At 43.1% G+C, this 21,339-nt stretch overlaps 1 protein-coding gene across 1 annotated transcript; it reads right to left on the bottom strand.

The window, feature by feature from the left end:
- Window positions 1-5,649: 5,649 nt before the first annotated feature.
- On the bottom strand, window positions 5,650-12,598 carry vax1 (ventral anterior homeobox 1). The gene is made up of 3 exons (XM_026189017.2): window positions 11,270-12,598; window positions 9,990-10,177; window positions 5,650-7,544 (listed from the first exon to the last, which is right to left on the bottom strand). The coding sequence occupies exons 1-3, from the start codon at window positions 11,481-11,483 to the stop codon at window positions 7,002-7,004; spliced, it is 945 nt and encodes a 314-aa protein (XP_026044802.1). The 5' UTR covers window positions 11,484-12,598; the 3' UTR covers window positions 5,650-7,001.
- Between the last annotated feature and the right edge of the window lie 8,741 nt (window positions 12,599-21,339).

Raw genomic sequence — 21,339 nt, 5'->3', positions numbered from 1 at the left:
CCATGAGCGCTGACCTCAATCCTATTGAGCATCTGTGAAAGGAGCGGAAACATGCCGTCTGGAAAAGGTGGTCTTCAAACCGGAAACAACTGGAGCAGTTTGCTCATGAGGAGTGGACCAAAATACCTGCTGAGGTGCAGAAGTCTCATTGACGGTTACAGGAATCGTTTGATTGCAGTGATTGCCTTAAAAAGGTTGTGCAACAAAATATTAAGTTGTGGGTACCATCACTTTTGTCCAGGCCTGTTTTATTCATTTATTTTTTTAAATAATTGAAGCATGGTTGAAAAGCAATGTCTGACTTTCATTGGTAAACATTCATCGAATTTGTATTTATTTATACTTTTGTCAGATTAACGTTATTTCTGTGAGCATTATGCGTTTTTCTTTCAGTGACTGAAGGGTACCAAGAATTTTGTCCAGGCCTGTATTCTGTTACTCCCCAGCACTGGTAGGGCATCATTTACAATATCTCTGGTTCAGGCGATGTGGGATCACATGACGGAGTGATGACCTCTCGCTCTGCTGGACCGGTGACTGCTGGCTCGGGTGGAGCGGGGGCTGCACAGGGTACAAGGTTGTCTCTGGTTGCTCTAGCTGTGGCTCTGGGTCAGTCTGAGCGAGGAGCAGGCTAACTGCGGCTGCTGTAACAAGGCTTGGACATGGGCTTGCTGCTGCTCCTGTGAAATTATAGTCCATCACTTGACCTCCTTGGCTAATTTTAGGCCAATCTTCAATCTTCCTCTTATCTCAGAAGCTTTTGAAAGAGTAGTTGTAAAACAGCTGACTGACAGGGATGGTTCATTTGAAGAGTTTCAGTCAGGTTTCAGAGCTCAGCACAGCACAGAAACAGCTTTAGTGAAGGTTACAAATGATCTTCTTATGGCCTCTGACAGTGGACTCATCTCTGTGCTTGTCCTGCTAGACCTCAGTGCAGCGTTCGATACTGTCGACCATAATATCCTATTAGAGCGATTAGAACATGCTGTAGGTATTACAGGTACTGCACTGCAGTGGTTTGTATCATATCTATCTAATAGACTCCAGTTTGTGCATGTAAATGGAGAGTCCTCTTCACACACTGAGGTTAATTATGGAGTTCCACAGGGTTCAGTGCTAGGACCAATTCTGTTTACATTATACATGCTTCCCTTAGGCAGCATCATTAGAAGACATAGCATACATTTACACTGCTATGCAGATGACACCCAGCTCTATCTGTCCATGAAGCCAGATAACACACACCAATGAGTTAAACTGCAGGAATGTCTTAAAGACATAAAGACCTGGATGGCCGCTAACTTTCTGCTTCTTAATTCAGATCAAACTGAGGTTATTGTACTCGGCCCTGAAAAGCTTAGAAATATGGTATCTAAGCAGATTCTTACTCTGGATGGCATTACCTCGGCCTCCAGTAACGCTGTGAATTGTTTGTTACCAGGGTATGTCATTCATTGTGCATATTAAAGAAACATGTAGGACTTCCATTTGCACATTATCTTTGAAATAAGAAAAACCAGTCTACAGCAAGAATTTCTCCGCTGTGGGATCAATAAAGTCTTATCTTATCTTATGTCGTATCTTAGGCTACGTTCACTCTGCAGGTCTTAATGCTCAATTCAGATTTTTAGATTTTTTTGTCTGCTTGTTCACACCACAAATAAAATGCGACAGCAAACGCGCTCTAGTGTGAACGCTCAAAGCGCCCGCATGCGCAAAATAAGACGTCACACACCACGCGCTCTGTTTAGACCCAGAGCAACAGTATGTTTGACTGATGGCCTTAATATAAAGACTTCAGACTTTACGTTTCCCAATTTTTGCTTTAAGTTATTTTGTTATTGACATAATAATGTAAATAACCTAATAATGATCCTTATTGCTGTTTTAGAGGAGCGGTGCTTCGAAGGATAGCTGCAGATTATACAGAACAAAGAAAATGTTCACGTTTCTCCAGCGTTGTCTTCCCAACAGTTTCACCGGATGGTCAGGAAGCGTTCGTGATGTCTTCTCCGGCGCCGATAATTAGCGTCTGTCTTGTGTCAGTGACGTAAAAGACGGATTTAATGCGACATGACCATCAAACAGCAGCCGCTTTCTGAAACATCAGATATGTATCAGATTCAGCACCACATACGACGGTGACCCCGGTCGGATTTGAAGATATGGGATTTGTGCCGTTCACACTGTCACACCATGATGGGATAGATGGGTCGCAGAGGGTCAGAAAAATCGGATTTGATGCGCTTTCGCCTGCAGAGTGAACGTAGCCATAGAGTGATGCCTGAAAAGTGCATTTATTCCTTCTAGGCTCTACAGCTGCAATTCATTATTAGCAGGCTGCCCTAACAACGACCTAAAAATGACCTAAAAAGCCTTCTGTTGATTATAGCGAGAGTACTGATAGCATATCTCTCCCATATTGGCTGCTCCTGTTAAATCAAGAATTTACATCCTTCTCCTCACACACAAGCTCTTCAATAATAATGCGCAAGCCTGTCTTAAAGACCCCATAGTACCATAGAGCACTTCACTCTCAGAATGCTGGCTTACTCGACTTTTTCAGGCCCCTCTTCTGTGGAATCAGCTCCCAGCTTGGATTCAGGAGACATTGGGAGACATACAGCCTCTCTGCTTTCAACACTGAGTTTGAAACTTTCTTTTTGTCTAAAGCATATAGTCAGGACTGGATCAGGTGACCCGAGTCCTTCCATAGTTATGCTGCAATAGGCCTAGTCTCTGCTGGGGCTTTCCATGATGTATGTTTTTTCTCCACTCAGCTTTTTAACAACAACAAATGCATTTAATCATTAGTTATTATTAATCTCTCTACACAGTGTGTTTTTTTCCTGTATCCTCCCCTCACCCCCAGCTGGCGGCTCAGGGAGTTTTTCCTTCCCACGGTTGCCAAGTGTTGGTTCCTAGGGGGTCATGTGATTGCTGGGATTTTCTGTTATTGTAGGCTCTAAAGCAGCGGTCCCGAACCCCCAGGCCTCGGACCGGTACCGGTCCGTGAGTCGTTTGGTACCGGGCCGCGAGAGTTGAGGCTCAGGTGTGAAATGTTTAGTTTTCAGGGTTTTTATCGGTTTTCAGCGTTATTTTGTTATCGATTTTATCGTTAACTCGGTTTTCCTGGGTCTTTCCACGTGTGTTATGAATAAATCTTCTTTTTTTCGGTACCGGTACTGGTTTTATTTTGTTGTATTTATCCGCGACACCTTAAAGGCCGGTCAGTGAAAATATTGTTGGGCATAAACCGGTCCGTGGTGCGAAAAAGGTTGGAGACCGCTGCTCTAAAGCACCTCCAGGCAATTTTGTGCTTTGGTTCTATGACATTAAAAGTGAATGGAATTGAAATAAATTGAAAAAAATGAAGAAGTGCAACTTAATCACAGCGCTCAACTTGACGTTACGTAGATTGAAGTGGTTTGGCAAGACGCCACATGAACATATCCAGACTCAGGAAACCCCTGCTCTGAGTTTAACGAGGGATCGTTTTACCTGTCCTGTAACACAGATGCTGGAGCAAGGCCAGCATGGTGGCCATCAGAAGATCATGTTTCACCTTCACTGCTGCTGTTTCTATATCGTGATGAATTCTGAATGAGCCATTCCTCTCCAGATGATCAGTTAGACAGCTGGGTCCAAGGCTGGCGTTTTAAATATTGTTTTATTTACTGCCACCTAAAGGCTTGTGGTGCGTACCCCTCAATAACAGAGATAGATTGATCATATTTAAAATCAAAGCATTAATTAATGGTAGGATTTCTTTGGACTTCAGGGGCGATCGTGGCTCAAGAGTTGGACGTTCGTCTTGTAATTGGAAGGTTGCCGGTTCGAGCCCCGGCTCGGACAGTCTCGGTCATTGTGTCCTTGGGCAACACACTTCACCCGTTGCCTACTGGTGGTGGTCAGAGGGCCCGGTGGCGCCAGTGTCCGGCAGCCTCGCCTCTGTCAGTGCGCCCCAGGGTGGCTGTGGCTACAATGTAGCTGCCATCACCAGTGTGTGAATGGGTGGATGACTGGATGTGTAAAGCGCGATACAAATACAGACCATTTACCGTTTGAGTGATTATGTTGAAATGTGCTTCAGACATGCAGATGGTTGGGAGGAAGTATTAATTGAGGTTAACTGAGGAACATCAATCAGAGAGAAAAAAGTCTAAATAAATATGAATAGTTTTAAAGTTGTACTTAATGATACGTCTGTGGGACAGGTAGGAATAAAAAGTAACCGGGGGCTGTTGTTTTTGTCTTCAGTGAGTGATGAATAGTGGGACGTACTAGCTTAACCAAGGGCGAAATACAGATACTGAATACTGGACAGAATGTAGGCTTTCTGTCATCTCCTAAGACCTGAGTTTAAAGACAGGACGATGTAATGAGAGAAAATATGTTGGTGGTCTGCACATGAAAAACACAGATACCCCTTCAACAACCCAGCACACTTACAAAAACCTCCCCGACCTTCTTCTAATTGGACTAAGGGTGAAGGGAGAGAATGGATGGGGGCCTCCAGAATGGGGTTGAGAGGCATAGGAGGCATAAATGTAACCTTTATTTTTTCCTCTGGAGAGATTCCCAAGACACAGTGGGAAGGATTGGTTTCTTTGGCTCTGCGAACAAAAAGCCTCAGTTTTACATGTCTGGTGTTATTGTTCTGCAGAAACAAGCAGGGCTGAACTCAGAAGAGAACAAACAAACTAAGAGTTCTCAGAGTCGTCTGACAAACCGCCACTGTGTGCTGCTATGTTAACGTTAAATTATAAAACACGACCGTTATATTATTATGAGTCTTCATTGCTATCGACAGTTGTCGAGGTTCAAGACGTTTTAGCCGTGTTTTCACTAACAGAGAGCGAGACCAATGATTACAAGAGGTCTTTGGAAGTTTTCCTTTTATTTCTAATATTCATTTATGCAAATGTGTTAAATGACTAAAAACACGATTCTATGCAAATTTTGTTTTCTTCAAATTTACTGAAAATAACTTGAAATTAGACTGAGAGAAACTTTTAGGAGGAGTTTGTTAAAGTGTGTTTGGAGGACTGGGTGAACGCTGCAGCTCTCCCGTCCAGCCGACTCATTAGTTGGTGGAGCAGGTGAAAAACAGGATACTGGCTGCTAGCCCTAAAGGTTATTGTTTCGAGTTCACAGGAAAACAAAAGGGCGAACCAGATGTGGAAACGAACGCTCTAGTCAACTGTTTCCTTTTGTTGTGTAGATTTTAGTCAGAAAATACAGAAACTCACATTTGTGAAAACTGAAACGAATGTCTGAACTGAACTGGCACCATTATCCCGGAGAGAACCCACAGGGAGAACGTAGGAGCCGGGGCAGCATGGTGGGACGGTGGTTAGCACTGCTGCCTCGCAGCAAGAAGATCCTGCCTCCGCCGTCTGCTCCGGCCTTTGTTGATTTCATTGTTTTAGAGTTTGGAAAAAGGAAAAAAGGCAGTTTTTTCTACTGTTTCTGATATCTTTTGTACAAAGTTAATAAAACGTTTGCTTATATAAATAGCTGTACAGCCCTAATAAAATTACACTGTCACTGCAACACGTTAGTCCACTGTGTTGCTTCATAGCTTTTGTTCCCTCCAGTCAAATGATTAGTGGGAACAACATCAGCAAGCATCACATCAGGCGCGTGTAGAGGAGGTATGACAGTCATGAGATTTATCATAACTTAATTTATAGCAACATGTATGGAAGAAAAAAAACACACTTGTCTTTGTCTGCAGCCGTATACATAATATATATCAACATTTGAACCACACGTTTCACAAATTTCAAGATATTTCACAACAACAGCACCAAAGAGCTTTTGATTGAATCCTCAACCCTGCTAATACATTCATTCATTCATTATTTTCCAGATATACTAATAATCTATTAATTACAGAAGTAAATAATTTACAATAAAATAACAACTTTAAGGTACATTTTGCATTTCCAGTACTTGAGTACTACAATAATTTCATTCAGTCTCCACAAGAATCATCGGCCTTAATCTTTTCTGAAGGCTGTGGATTTAAGAAATTTTGCACAGGAAAGGTTGTCTTAATGATTGAAAAAGCTGTTACCTTGTAGCGTTCAACAAAGCAAACAGTTTCAGCTGAAAAGCCTTTTCTCCCTTTCAGTAGCTCGTACCTGTGCTCAGCTCCAACACGCAACAGAAACTGTACACCAGAACCTGGAGAACTCGTAGTGGAATTACAGTCACACACACACTTATATATATGTGTGTGTGTGAACAGCTCTCATGCTGTATGACGACATTGTTCGGGATTCTGTTTTGGTTCAAAGATAATACAGATTTACAAAAGATGCTCTTATGACACATCTGCATCTCTGATCGCCTGGGTTTCACTCTGGCCTGTAATCGCACACTCGACCCCTTCTTTAATTCTATTTCAGGAAATTGGCCTTGCTAAGGTAAAATTTTAAAAGCGCTGAATTATCAGGATGACACAAACTGCTGCTCAGGTGTTTGACGTCTCATGTTGTTTGTCTATATCTACTCACTGCTCTGACACGCACCTACCCATCACAATCAAAGAACACAGTTCAACAACATCACCATAACTTTACAGTTCTCGTCACCAGTCTTCAGCGCCCTGCCATAGCCTGTATGCACCACAGTAGCAGCTGTATTCTCTACGCGCTTCAGTATATAGTTGGTTTTTGGACTAAATATTTGTTTATTAACAGAAAGACATCTGTTAGTACTCTCCCAGTGTATATCTCTCTAATTCTCTTTTATAAAGTCCTTTATGAACTTCTTGTGCAAAATCTCCCCACTGCCACCTTTTCTTTGTTAAGACGAGCTTATGTTTGCTTCCTTGTACAAGGCGCCAGATGCGCAACTGGAATACATGAACTGCTACAAAACATGACACAGACAGATGAAGAGACAGCTCGAAACCAGAAAATGACAATAACAGCCAAGGAAAATAACCGGCACGTGTCCTGAGGAAACAGGACTCCGTCTATGTAAAAACATTATTCCAGGATTTTCTTGTCCATGGATTCTTTGCCATTGGTCCGCGAGTAAGGCTCAAAGGCAGAGGAACTCAGGTAGCGAGCAGAAAGTTCCTGCAGGTTTCCAGCCAGGGAGCCCGCCATGGAGAGGGGGTTGGAGGAAATGCGGGTGGCGACGCCACTGAGTAAGGAGGGCATAGGGAAGCTGAAAAGGCTGTGAGCTGCCGGTGAGCTTTGCAAGCTTGCCACTGTCCCTGAGCTGGTGACGGCGGGTAGCGGGGGGCTGCCGCCTGCTGTGCCGGTGCTTCCTCCGCTACTGCTGCTGCTACTGCTGCCGTTGCTGGCCATGGCCATGGAGGGCGGCCGCAGGGCAGAGCCCAGAGTGCCGCCGCCGCAATGAGGCAGGAGGCCCGGCAGGCCGGGAGGCGTCAGCAGCCGGCCCTGCTCCAGCAGTCTGAGGACACTGCAGGTGGCTGCTGTTTCTGAAACTACCGAACGCAGCTCAGAGTCCTTCCCCTGGTCCTTCTTCTGCTTAGTACGGCGGTTCTGGAACCAGACTTTCACCTAGATTCAAACACAAAAGAGAGAGCCTTATGAGAAATAATAATCATATGCAGTTCCTCTGTGGCTGTGCTATACGTAGAGCGCATGCTCACAGATCCAAATCCTGTGCATGAATATATAAATATTGTGTGCTGGTATAAAATGAAAGAAAGACTAATATTCACTGATATCTGCTGTGTGAAGTCTAAAACAGCTCGTCTGCACAGAGTACAGCGGCAGCTGCCTTCCCTTCCCCCGTGCAGATGCAGCGTTACAGCCGTGCTAAAGTGTAACAGCCATATAAGTGCAGACATTTTAATAAGCACAGACAATGACCACAAAATACAGTGACTCCATTCAGTCATGCAGACTAACCGACAGGTGATTCAGTCAAACGTGGCACAAACCACACACGACCCAACAGAGCCATCGGTGAACAAAAACATGGGAATCTGCCCATTATGTTTGACTGCTGCGCTGCGATGTTATTTATTGGAAAATAAATGACCCACAAAGATTAATAACCAGCTGCTCAATTCTGAACGTGACTCGTCAGCATTTGTGTTCTTTAAAATAGCCTCCTATTAACATTAAGAGCTTAAAATCTCAACATATTTCTATGGAAACAAAAGCCTGAATACCACATTCACAGTAAACCTGCTCCATACTTGTTTCTCTGTATCTTCACTCAGAGTGGGGATAATTAACTGCAATGACTTCAGCGACTTCTTTTATTACCACCACAGGATTCACCGACCCTGGAAATGAAGGCGAAACTTCGCGAAATATCCTCAGACAAATGAAAGAAATCTTAAATGTAATATTTGACAGTGACACTTTTTGCCCCTTAAAAATAATATGTGATGAACAGAAAATGTTCAGCTTAATTTGAATTAAATAAATTAGTCATAATAAAATATATTTCTAACATTTTAGAGATTTATTGAAAACTGTGAAAGTGAAATCTGCAGCAGGAAAAATGTATTTCCATGCCTGAGGATATTACTGCTGTAACTGGTTAAACTAGCAAGTATTCCATTTTTAATTCATTTTGATTTATGATTTATTAAATAAAATGTTTATGTAATAAATAAATATTTATGTATTTATTTATTTATGTATTTATATTTACCTCACGGTGCTTAATATAGGCTCGCTGTTGTACTTTCACAATAAATTACGCCTTTCGTCCATTTTTATTATATTTACATTTCTTTTATCCATCATTTTATTTAATGTGACATTTTAATAGTTCCGTTTTAATAAGCCGTATAATTTAAAATATGAAATGTAGCCGACACATGAGACTATTTTAGTAAGGAGCAAAATATACACGTACCAATCATCAGCAAGCGCCCAGCTCAGTCCTGGTGCTACTCCACACGTGAATACTTTCCCTCCTCGCTATAGTCTGTGGGTTAATTCTTTACACAAAGTGAAGAAACGCCACTGCTCTGTCCAATAATCTCCGTCCACAACATAAAGACTGAACAAGGTGGTGTCCTGAGTGGACTCAGTGCAAAGATGTGAAACTGGAGCTTCAAACTGCTGCACACAGCCGAGTCTCATTCCAGAAAACTAAGCATTGATAAGTTCGTTTTCTGTCTGACGTTTATATGAGAAAATGAATAGTTGCGCGTGGGGAACAGTGGTTGTGTTGCTCTAATGAAAATGTAAAACATTTAAAATGTTAACACACAGCTAGGTTAAAATATGCACAGCCGTTGCTGTTAGTTGTGTCTAATTATGACCTCTTGCCGGCCTTTTCTCAAGGTCAAGTTCATTCAGCTGTGGCAAAAACCACATTAACACAAAGTGCAAACTGAGGTCCCGACAGCACCGGTGTTAAAAATCCCAGAGACGAGCCACAGGCGCTGAAACAGGCTGGGATCGCCGGAGTGACTCGCTGTGGAATCTGGTACAAAGAGCAAACACAGTTCACCCACTACATGAACCTGTGCTGACCCCACACGTACAGCATGAAGACAAATCGTGAGCTTTCCTACGGCCAGCACACATCTCAGTCAGACAGTAAACACAGGATTGCTCTATTTGAATTTCATTTTTTATTAGAAGCTCAAATCAAATGTTTTTGGGGTCTCTCTAAAACAGTAAGTTACAACTGCTTAGATATGATTTTTAATGGTTACTGTGGGTTGAAGATTTTTTTCCATGAAGCATGCAAACCAGTGACCAGCATGAAAATCATGTTTCACAATCAAAGTGTAATTATGTGTAAAAATATCTCCTTAAAACACAAAAAAATTCCAACTTAAATAAACAGTAAATGGCCTCTGAGTCATAATTAATGTTATAATTTCATGTGCTTGAAAATGAACTGAAATTAATTTAATTATGTGGTTACATCCACCTTCCTACGTGCTGAAACGCTAACAGGAAAAAGCTGATGGTTCAGTGCATAAAGACACTTTGTTTAAATCCATGGCGGCGTTGCTGGGTGCATACCTGAGTTTCAGAGAGGTTGAGCTGACGGGCCAATTCTGTGCGTTCCCTTCCAACCACATACTGACACCTCTGAAACTCCATCTCTAAACGGTAGAGCTGCTCTGCAGTGAAGGAGGTGCGCGTACGCTTCGGCCGGTCCAAGTCCAAACCTTTGGGCAGGATGATTTCTCTTATGGAGCCTTTAGCATCTGCAACAAGCAGCAAAATAATTCACAGAGGCAACAGGACACAATGAAGACAGATTTGACATCATCTCAGTTATTAATATAATTTGATTTATTATTACTAGAATCATATTTCATAAAGCCACAGGAGTGGAGGTGCATTCGGAGTAACATTGAAGTGTGACGTACTCCAAATGATTTCTTTTCATCAGTGTGACTGTGAAATGCTTTGCAGAAAACTGAACATTTAATTTAAGTTTATAATAAAAAACATTAAATCAAAGTGAGCCTATTTATTTTTCATTCACACGACCCTGCACAAAAGACAAAAGAATAAAACATATCTTTACAGTCTGCTTATGTTTTCTATTATTTCAGATTATGCTGTGAAAAAATGAATAAATAATTGTTGTATAATTTTATTTATAGAGTAAAATATTTTAATTGAAAACCTTAATGTGCTTTTTTACATTTATTAAACAAGTGGTTTTGTGTAGGTATTATATTTATTATTTGTTTTCCAACACTCGTGACAGAAAACACACAGTGACACTCTTAGCTGTTCTCTCATGCATTTAATGCGATGCATCATTTGTTGATGTTAAATAGCAATAATAACAAAGTGTGTGCGTATTTTCCCTCTGATTACTCATCTTTATAACTCTGAAAATATAGGGGATATACCTGGGAAGGCACATTTAAATCTGCTTATTTTAACAGCAAATCCTAAAATCGTTGCAATAATTAATGTTAAAATATTAATTCTAAACGTTTTGTCATTGTCTTAAAAAAGCATGTGCATGTAACACAGCAGATAATTCAGTTCTCTTACATTTTTAATCCTGGAGCAATAAAATAAGAAGAAGTGAGTTTATCAAACTATATTTTAAAAAAGAAAAACCTTCTGGTGTTAGGCTTAAAGTTCAGTAAAGTGCTTCCGATCTATAAAGGCTGATGAGCGGTCGGCGTCCTCTTAATGAACTAAACGACCACACTGTGACATTACGGAGCTTGTTTTACAACTTTTTTTCAAGATAATCTCATTTTTCAAATTTGTCAAATGCATCTGAGTGCGACAGACTGATAACAGCTTAGAAATCAAAGGACGAACATTACCTCGAACAAGTATTCTCCGACAGTAGTCTGGGTCTCCTGTGCTCCCTCTGTTCTTGTCACAAGTGTCCACGGTCCCGGAGGGGGCAAAGGAGTCCTGCTGGTCCTTGAGGAAGCTTTTGGTCAGGCTGCCCTGGGAGTCCTTGCCATCTTTCCCCTCCTTTAGTCCATTCTTCAGCACCATCCCTTCAGTCTCTTGGTTGTATCTGACCTCCATGCTCAGTTTATCCTCTTAGAGCCGCCGCTCGTCCACCTCTGATTTTCCTTTGTCAGGTGGGGGGAAAAGGAGATTATGGAGAATGCAGCTCACCAGCCTGTCCGGACACTATGGGTTTTAGTTTCAAAACAGCACCTTTCAGCAGTGCAGAGTCAGCTATCTAATGTTTGGAGAAATACTTCCGCCGCCGCCAGACCAAGGAGTCCTATTATCACTGACCAAACTCCCTTGCCCAATGATCATGGACTTCTCAGTAAATCTCAATAGTAATTCAATGCCCCCCTTTCCTCGTTACACAGCCATCAGGCTGATAGATGATCTCCAAATAATCAGAGCCATGGATGCGCACTGCCTGTTTCAATTGATTACGGTAATTTTGCTGCCTCCACATTTGCGTAACCTCATGAATACACAAAATTGTTTGGGGAAATAGATCAGGTCTTGATAGAGGGGTTTGTTCGTTCCGTCCCCCTCAGTTTGCCTGCTCTCAGTGCAGGGTATCAAGACAAATGATTGGTCTTGTCTCGCAACCAAGCCTCCCGCACACAATCGCAGAGGTACGAGTCGACCGGAGCCCAAAAAAGTTCCCGGACACGTCGTTCTTCCGGTGCCAGAACGCGGCTGGTTATTTTGTCCCACTGACTTTTTACAGCGTACCTTGTTGCTGCAGCCTGTCAGTGAACTTTGATCTCATTTTTCCCGTTGGCTTTCTCTCCAATCAGTGGAATTCTGCAACGTGCAGATCTTGTCACTACGCTGTTGTAGGCAAGAGAAACTGGGAGTGAGCCAGAGAGGGAGACAGAGTGTGAGAGAGATAGCTAACAAAGGGTAATGAAAAAATCCACACATAGCAAAATTTATGAAGGCAATGATGACTTAGCCAGCCGGATCACCACAACAATGCTGGGCTCCTCTTAAATGAGAATTGTGTTTAAGTTTCCTGTGTCATCATGTGATTCGGTCAAAGAGAAAAGCCCAGCGAGGTCCTTCAGTATTCAAATGATTGCACCCTAAAAGCCATCTTCAGCTCTCGCAATCTTAACCTGCATATTTGAAGGAGACAAAAAAGGGGAACAAAACTTGTCATTAGTGCTTCGGCTGCCTACGCTCTCTCTCATGCACGCATACCCCTGAAATGGCCCCTACCTCTCTCCACCACTCGCCTTCCAACCCACTACCCACCCACCCAGCCACCAACTCTTTGCTGTTTTCATTGTCAGTGAAACAATATCTCTGAACACAGCAGTGGCCAGTAATCCAATAAGACCATTGATTAGGCCACAAAGATTCAATTCAAACCAGCGGGCTAGTGCAAGGAACATTCTCTGGCCCTTCTTGTCACCTTAGCTGGCCAGAAGCCCTCTTCAGGCTGCCCCCCTCCCTGAGTGCCATTCATGCCTTTATGGGAAACAGAGAGGAAAAGGAGTGAAAGATGGCAATTATCTAATTGGACTATTAACACACAATTCTGTGAGTGTGGCTGCCCGCAGCAGTCTCAGGGTGGGTTTAGGGCCGCATGTTGGACTAACTTTATTCACACAGTGTTTGGGGGATTCAGTGTGAAATAGGGAAGGATCCATTGTTTGACAAAGGTAAAAGGAGGATGAAAAGGGAGCGACTAAAGGGGACCTGGGTTTTGCAAGCTGGGTTGCAGAACTACAGCCTGGGAAATTGATTGAGGATGCATGGTCTTGGCCTCTCAGCTTCATACAATGGCTAAGAGGGGAGTTTTACACATTCTCAAAAATAGCAACTGTTCAGCGTCCAAAAAACCCGAGAAAGCAGGTAACGTATGTAGCACAACACATTGTCCAGTAGTCAGTCAACAAGACTGTATTTTAAATAATGTAAGTAATTAATAATAATTTGCAAACACATTGCAGTTCTGCAAAATCGGAACAATCTGATTTTCATTTGTAGATCTTTTCCTTCCGTCTTTTATTAGTCCAGATCGAGACTTTAAAAGCAACGTAGCACCAGATAATCGTACCCGAGAATTACACCAGCATAAATGTTTCGGTGCTATTACGAGCAGTTTCCAGGTTTAGAGCTGCGTTGTATTTGTTGACAGAATAAACAGTGATTACACTGAATGTGACGTTAAACTTTCCAACTGTTCAAAAAAGGGTTCATCAGGTGGAAGTGGGAGGGGAAATAAAAATATCCATCTCTAAAATGAGAGACCCCATCCCAGGGTCTGGGCTCGTGGGGCCCTCTCACTCCACTGGCATGCACAGGAAGCCACACATTAATTAATGGCTGCAGCGTTCAAGGCCACAGCACATTGAGGAGCAATGACACAACTCACTTTCCTCTGATTGGGCTGGACTAGCTAAAGAAGCCAGCAAACCTCCCCTCCTAGCACTCGAACAGCTAACCCCCTTGCTATCTGTCAACTTTCCTGGCGGCACAACTCATGATGATGAATGATGAACGCGCCTATGCCACGCAACGTCCTGCAGCTCACACACACACACACACTAAATGCCCATTGCTCATCCATAATCAAGATCTGTAGTCTCATTAGCTACACAGAAAGCCACACTTGATATCAATCATTAGTCCTGGACCAATGTATCCCAACGATGGTGAGTTCAGGCTTCATCCCAGTCACATTACCCTCTTTACAAGTTGCTACGTCTGATAATCCCGAGATGAAATAGGAGCCCTCTGATGACATGAGGAGTTTCCAGTGGCAACAGCTGAACTGCTCAAGGTCTTTTTTCTTTAAGGGGACATGCGGTGGTCCACCTTCACCTATCCCTAACCCTTCCTCCCACAGTCCAAAGACATGCAGTTAGTGGGGTTAGCTAATTGGTGATCCTAAATTACCCATAGGTGTGAATGGTTGTCTGTCTCTGCGTTAGCCCTGCGACAGATTGGCGACCTGTCCAGGGTGTACCCCGTCTCTTACCTTATGGCAGCTGGGATGTGCTCGCGCCATTAAAATGTGTGGCTCCAGCCTCACTTTCTTTGGATCACCATAAGCAGGTAACCTTGAAAGGATTGCATTTGCATGCAATCTGCCTGACCAGTAGTTAGTAGACTAGTTAGTAATTAGTCTTTTAGTTAATAATGAGCTCTGTTCTCATTAAATTGCTGGCTGCCTGCACAGTGTCCAAAAAACTATATGTGCTTTACAGATAACTGGGAAACTTCAGACCTGGTCCTGTTAGCAGAAACAGCATCCATCCCATTTTGGATGCTTTTGCATTAATTCGCCTGGACAATATATTTTCTTATACTAAAAATTAGCAAGCTATTCTGTCCAACTGCACCTCAGCCTCCCATCTTCTTGTTAGTGCTACGTCTCCAAACCATACATCATAGCAGGTCTCTTACAATCTTGTAAACCTTCCCTTTCACTCTTGTTGGTATCCTTTTGTTACAAATCGCCCATCATCGACACTCATCTCCACCCCCTTGATCCTGCCCGTCACCTGTCTCGTGCACCGTGCGTTGCTTTGGATAGTTGACCCCAGATATTTAAACTCATCCACCTTCACTTCACCACCTTCATTTTACCTTTATTACCTGTTGACTATCACTAGTCCCTAAAAAATGCTTCGCATCAGTAGGATATTAAACTTAAATTACTGACTGCAGCCCCCTTACCAGGGTCTGCCTTAACCCCTCTGCATGGGACATGACATGTGCCAAGTAGTAAACAAAATCAAATTTACAGGGTTTGATTTTCAAATTGGCGTGCAGAAGCTTTGCACATACCTTGTCCAACCAGACCAGGTGCTGCTGAAATGTGCGTCCAAACATAATATCATCAAAGTACATCAAACACAGTGTCCACTGCAAATCTGCAAGTATGAAATCCACCAATCTTTAGAAAGTACATTTTACAGACAGAAATTCAAACATTAAATTCAAACAATCCTTTTTTAAAGCATTTTTGTGATGATCTTCTGGATTAACCTTCTGTTCCTTTGGCCACATCAAGTGTGGACAACCAGCAGGCATATCTCAGGCTTTCAAGTGCATCATTAAAAGGGCATATATATCCTATCTGGTGACATCATTAAGCTTTCCACAACACAGAACCTGAGACCACACGCTTTTCCTGCAGAAACAAGACGGTCAAATAATGCCGCTGTCAAGCATTTGTTTTAAATGATCTGTTACGTCTCCTGGAGGTGGGGACAGTTTGATAGGCAGAAACAGAGACAGAATGTGAAAAAAAAATAGTGTATCCCAGAACCACACGGGGGGACCTGGTGAATGACCTGCAGAGAGCTTATTTTCCACCCTAATTTACGAATAAATTCTTTACAAATCCTACCATGTGGATTCATGGATTTTTTTTTCACATTCTGTCTCTCACAGTTGAAGTGTACCTCTGGTACAAATTACTGACCTCTGTCATCATTTTAAGTGGGGGAACTTGCACAATCGGTGGCTGACTAAATACTTTTTTGCCCCACTGTAGATTTTCTATCTCATTTTTTAGACTTTGTAACTAATTTAGTGGTGACTTCAGATAAAGTAATCACATCTTAACATCCATGTAAATGCTGAAATTGTCAACCTCAACACTGCGTTTAATCTATTTTTAGACTCACAAGTATTCCTAGCTTTAAAAAAAGTCCAGGGCTTTTGAGAACTCCCCCATTTGAATACACATTTTTTTTTAATTTTTTTAACTGCAGAAGTAAATAAATGCAAATTACAACTAGCAATGATTTCTGAATAGCTCATAGTTGAATTTAACAATGAATTTCTTAGTCACAAAAATGAAGAAAATGCCATTTTTATTCAAATTCTATGCTGTATTGAGCAAATGTGACCCCACAACCCTCCAAAATATCAGTAGATTGTGCATATTTTGAGATGGAACGTCGGCCCTTGTAAACATATTTAAATTATTTTTAAGTAGCGATATAGATAGATTGAGATATAATGTGAGTACCATCTGGAATCTACAGAATGGTTTTTGGATTCAACTACTGACTGATATTTTTATTTTAGAAGAAGAAAGTGTGTACATTATTGTACTTTATTGAGCCCCGTGGGGAAATTGCTCTCTGCATTTAACCCATTCACTCAGTGAAGCAGTGGGCAGCCATTGGGCGCCCGGGGAGCAGTGTGTAGGGACGGTACCTTGCTCAGGGGTACCTCAGGGTAGCTGTTAAGGGGAATCGAACCCCTGACCTTCCGATCATGGGGCAACCACTCTACCTACTGAGCTATCCCTGCTTAATCCAGCATGTATTTCAGATAAGGATTAGTAAACTAACAACTGTAAGCAGAGAAAATCAGACTGAAGGTGTCAGCTGTCCTCACCAGTGCAAGAACTTCTGTTCAACCTTACAATTCAAGAAAAGAAGGCCATCCCATCCCGAGTAAATACTAAAAGATGGTGCGTAACAAGTACAGCAAGCTGTCCATACCTGAGGCCTTGGAAGCTGCCAAGTAAAGACTCACAGCCTTGGCCAGCCGCTTGAAGAGGTTCACCAGAGACATCGAAGGTAGGAGAATAAACCAGCTGTTCTCCACTGAACCAGCAAAGGTGTACTCTCAGTGGCAAGGGAACAATAAGAGAACAGCACTACCAAGGCTGGAGATGGAGCAATACTGGAAGAGCATATGGGAGAAGGACGCAACCCATAACGGCAATGCTCAGTGGCACAGCAACCTCCCCAAACAGGGTCCAGTAACCATGACAGTGGCAGACATCCAAGAAAGGGTCTCCAATATGAAGAGTTGGACAGCACCAGGCCCTAACATGGTTCACTCCTACTGGGTAAAGAAGCTGACTGCACTCCACGAGCGTCTGGCAGCACAAATGAACCAGCTGCTAGTTGACGAGAGACACCCGGAACGGCTAACCGAAGGCAGTCCTGATCCTCAAGGATCCCAAGAAAGGACCGGTACCATCAAACTACCGGCAAATAACTTGCTTCAGCACCACATGGAAGCTCCTGTCGGGCATCATAGCAGCTAAGATGAACAGGCACATGGTTCAATAAATGAGCAGGGTACAGAAAGGAATTTGCAAGAATACCAGAGGCGCAAAACACCAGTTACTGGTAGACCGAGCAGTCGCCTGAGACTGTAAGATCAGGCTGAACGACCTGTGCACTGCCTGGATTGATTACAAGAAGGCCTATAATTCAATGCCCCACAGCTGGATCCTGGAATGCCAAAATCAACAGGACCCTAAGAGCCTTCATAGGGAACTCAGTGAGGATGTGGCGTACAACACTGGAGGCCAACCTCAAGCCCATAGCACAAGCCAGCATCAAGTGTGGGATCTACCAAGGAGATGCTCTGTCCCCACTGCTGTTCTGCAGAGGCCTGAACCCCCTCAGTGAGATCACTGACAAGACTGGCTACGGATACCGACTACAGAACGGAGCAGTTGTCAGCCACCTCCTCTACATGGATGACATCAAGCTGTATGCCAAGAGTGAACGAGACATCGATTCAGTGATCCACACTACCAGGCTATACAGCAATGACATTGGAGTGTTGTTCAGGCTGGAGAAGTGTAGTCGGATGATAAGAAAGAGAGGGAAGGTAGTCAGAACTGAGGGGATCGAACTACCAGAAGGCAGACATAGAGGACAGCTACAAGTACCTGTGGATCCCAGAGGGCAATGGGAACCATGAAGAGGTGCCAGGGACGAACAGACACCAGCCACTCCCACCCGAGGAGTAGGTACAGTTGGAGGAGTGAGCTGGTTCACGGCCTCCCTCGCCCTAGGAGACAGTACAGACACCAGCAATGGCTGGGCAGCTGCTGTCCCCACCTAACAAGCTGGTATGGGTGCAGGGGAAGACTGGACCAGAGCTGCCCTGGGAACAAGAACACAGTGAGGCAGAGGAGCAGGTTCAGAAAAAACATTCTCAAAAGCATGAATATTAACATAGGCAGTGTCTGAATAAGCTGCATTGGGGGCAACACAGTCTGGGGGTGAAGCAACACTTGAAACACTCCTTGGTTTCACAGAATGTTTGGAACTGTTCTTAGAATCTCTTTCTGAATAGCTAGACAGAGTTTTTCAGCCCTGGAGCATGATTCAGAAAGAGTTTCAGTCTTGGAGCATGATTCAGAAAGAGTTTCAGCTTTGGAGCATGATTCAGACAGAGTTTCAGCCTTGGAGCATCATTCAGACAGAGTTTCAGTCTTGGAGCATGATTCAGAAAGAGTTTCAGTCTTGGAGCATGATTCAGAAAGAGTTTCAGCCCTGGAGCATGATTCAGAAAGAGTTTCAGTCTTGGAGCATGATTCAGACAGAGTTTCAGTCTGGGAGCATGATTCAGACAGAGTTTCAGCTTTGGAGCATGATTCAGACAGAGTTTCAGTCTTGGAGCATGATTCAGACAGAGTTTCAGTCTTGGAGCATGATTCAGACAGAGTTTCAGTCTTGGAGCATGATTCAGACAGAGTTTCAGCTTTGGAGCATGATTCAGACAGAGTTTCAGTCTTGGAGCATGATTCAGACAGAGTTTCAGTCTGGGAGCATGATTCAGACAGAGTTTCAGCTTTGGAGCATGATTCAGACAGAGTTTCAGCTTTGGAGCATGATTCAGACAGAGTTTCAGCTTTGGAGCATGATTCAGACAGAGTTTCAGTCTTGGAGCATGATTCAGACAGAGTTTCAGCCCTGGAGCATGATTCAGAAAGAGTTTCAGCCTTGGAGCATGATTCAGACAGAGTTTCAGCTTTGCAGCATGATTCAGAAAGATTTTCAGTCTTGGAGCATGATTCAGACAGAGTTTCAGCTTTGGAGCATGATTCAGACAGAGTTTCAGTCTTGGAGCATGATTCAGAAAGAGTTTCAGCCCTGGAGCATGATTCAGACAGAGTTTCAGCTTTGGAGCATGATTCAGACAGAGTTTCAGTCTTGGAGCATGATTCAGAAAGAGTTTCAGCCCTGGAGCATGATTCAGAAAGAGTTTCAGCCTTGGAGCATGATTCAGAAAGAGTTTCAGCTTTGGAGCATGATTCAGACAGAGTTTCAGCTTTGGGGCATGAGTCAGACAGAGTTTCAGCCTTGGAGCATGATTCAGACAGATTTTCAGTCTTGGAGCATGATTCAGACAGAGTTTCAGCTTTGGAGCATGATTCAGACAGAGTTTCAGTCTTGGAGCATGATTCAGAAAGAGTTTCAGCTTTGGAGCACGATTCAGACAGAGTTTCAGCCTTGGAGCATGATTCAGACAGAGTTTCAGTCTTGGAGCATGATTCAGAAAGAGTTTCAGCCTTGGAGCATGATTCAGACAGAGTTTCAGCCTTGGAGCATGATTCAGACAGAGTTTCAGTCTTGGAGCATGATTCAGAAAGAGTTTCAGCTTTGGAGCATGATTCAGACAGAGTTTCAGTCTTGGAGCATGATTCAGAAAGAGTTTCAGCTTTGGAGCATGATTCAGAAAGAGTTTCAGTCTTGGAGCATGATTCAGACAGAGTTTCAGCTTTGGAGCATGATTCAGACAGAGTTTCAGCTTTGGAGCATGATTCAGACAGAGTTTCAGTCTTGGAGCATGATTCAGACAGAGTTTCAGTCTTGGAGCATGATTCAGACAGAGTTTCAGCTTTGGAGCATGATTCAGAAAGAGTTTCAGTCTTGGAGCATGATTCAGACAGAGTTTCAGTCTTGGAGCATGATTCAGACAGAGTTTCAGTCTTGGAGCATGATTCAGACAGAGTTTCAGCTTTGGAGCATGATTCAGACAGAGTTTCAGCCCTGGAGCATGATTCAGACAGAGTTTCAGTCTGGGAGCATGATTCAGACAGAGTTTCAGCTTTGGAGCATGATTCAGACAGAGTTTCAGCTTTGGAGCATGATTCAGACAGAGTTTCAGCTTTGGAGCATGATTCAGACAGAGTTTCAGTCTTGGAGCATGATTCAGACAGAGTTTCAGCCCTGGAGCATGATTCAGAAAGAGTTTCAGCCTTGGAGCATGATTCAGACAGAGTTTCAGCTTTGCAGCATGATTCAGAAAGATTTTCAGTCTTGGAGCATGATTCAGACAGAGTTTCAGCTTTGGAGCATGATTCAGACAGAGTTTCAGTCTTGGAGCATGATTCAGAAAGAGTTTCAGCCCTGGAGCATGATTCAGACAGAGTTTCAGCTTTGGAGCATGATTCAGACAGAGTTTCAGTCTTGGAGCATGATTCAGAAAGAGTTTCAGCCCTGGAGCATGATTCAGAAAGAGTTTCAGCCTTGGAGCATGATTCAGAAAGAGTTTCAGCTTTGGAGCATGATTCAGACAGAGTTTCAGCTTTGGGGCATGAGTCAGACAGAGTTTCAGCCTTGGAGCATGATTCAGACAGATTTTCAGTCTTGGAGCATGATTCAGACAGAGTTTCAGCTTTGGAGCATGATTCAGACAGAGTTTCAGTCTTGGAGCATGATTCAGAAAGAGTTTCAGCTTTGGAGCATGATTCAGACAGAGTTTCAGTCTTGGAGCATGATTCAGACAGAGTTTCAGCTTTGGAGCATGATTCAGACAGAGTTTCAGTCTTGGAGCATGATTCAGACAGAGTTTCAGTCTGGGAGCATGATTCAGACAGAGTTTCAGCTTTGGAGCATGATTCAGACAGAGTTTCAGCTTTGGAGCATGATTCAGACAGAGTTTCAGCTTTGGAGCATGATTCAGACAGAGTTTCAGTCTTGGAGCATGATTCAGACAGAGTTTCAGCCCTGGAGCATGATTCAGAAAGAGTTTCAGCCTTGGAGCATGATTCAGACAGAGTTTCAGCTTTGCAGCATGATTCAGAAAGATTTTCAGTCTTGGAGCATGATTCAGACAGAGTTTCAGCTTTGGAGCATGATTCAGACAGAGTTTCAGTCTTGGAGCATGATTCAGAAAGAGTTTCAGCCCTGGAGCATGATTCAGA

This window comes from Astatotilapia calliptera, chromosome 13 (assembly GCF_964374335.1).
Source record: "Astatotilapia calliptera chromosome 13, fAstCal68.1, whole genome shotgun sequence".
NCBI classification, from domain to species: domain Eukaryota; kingdom Metazoa; phylum Chordata; class Actinopteri; order Cichliformes; family Cichlidae; genus Astatotilapia; species Astatotilapia calliptera.
The sequence above is the reverse complement of the archived record's forward strand: the minus strand, read 5'-3'. Positions and strand labels throughout refer to the sequence as shown.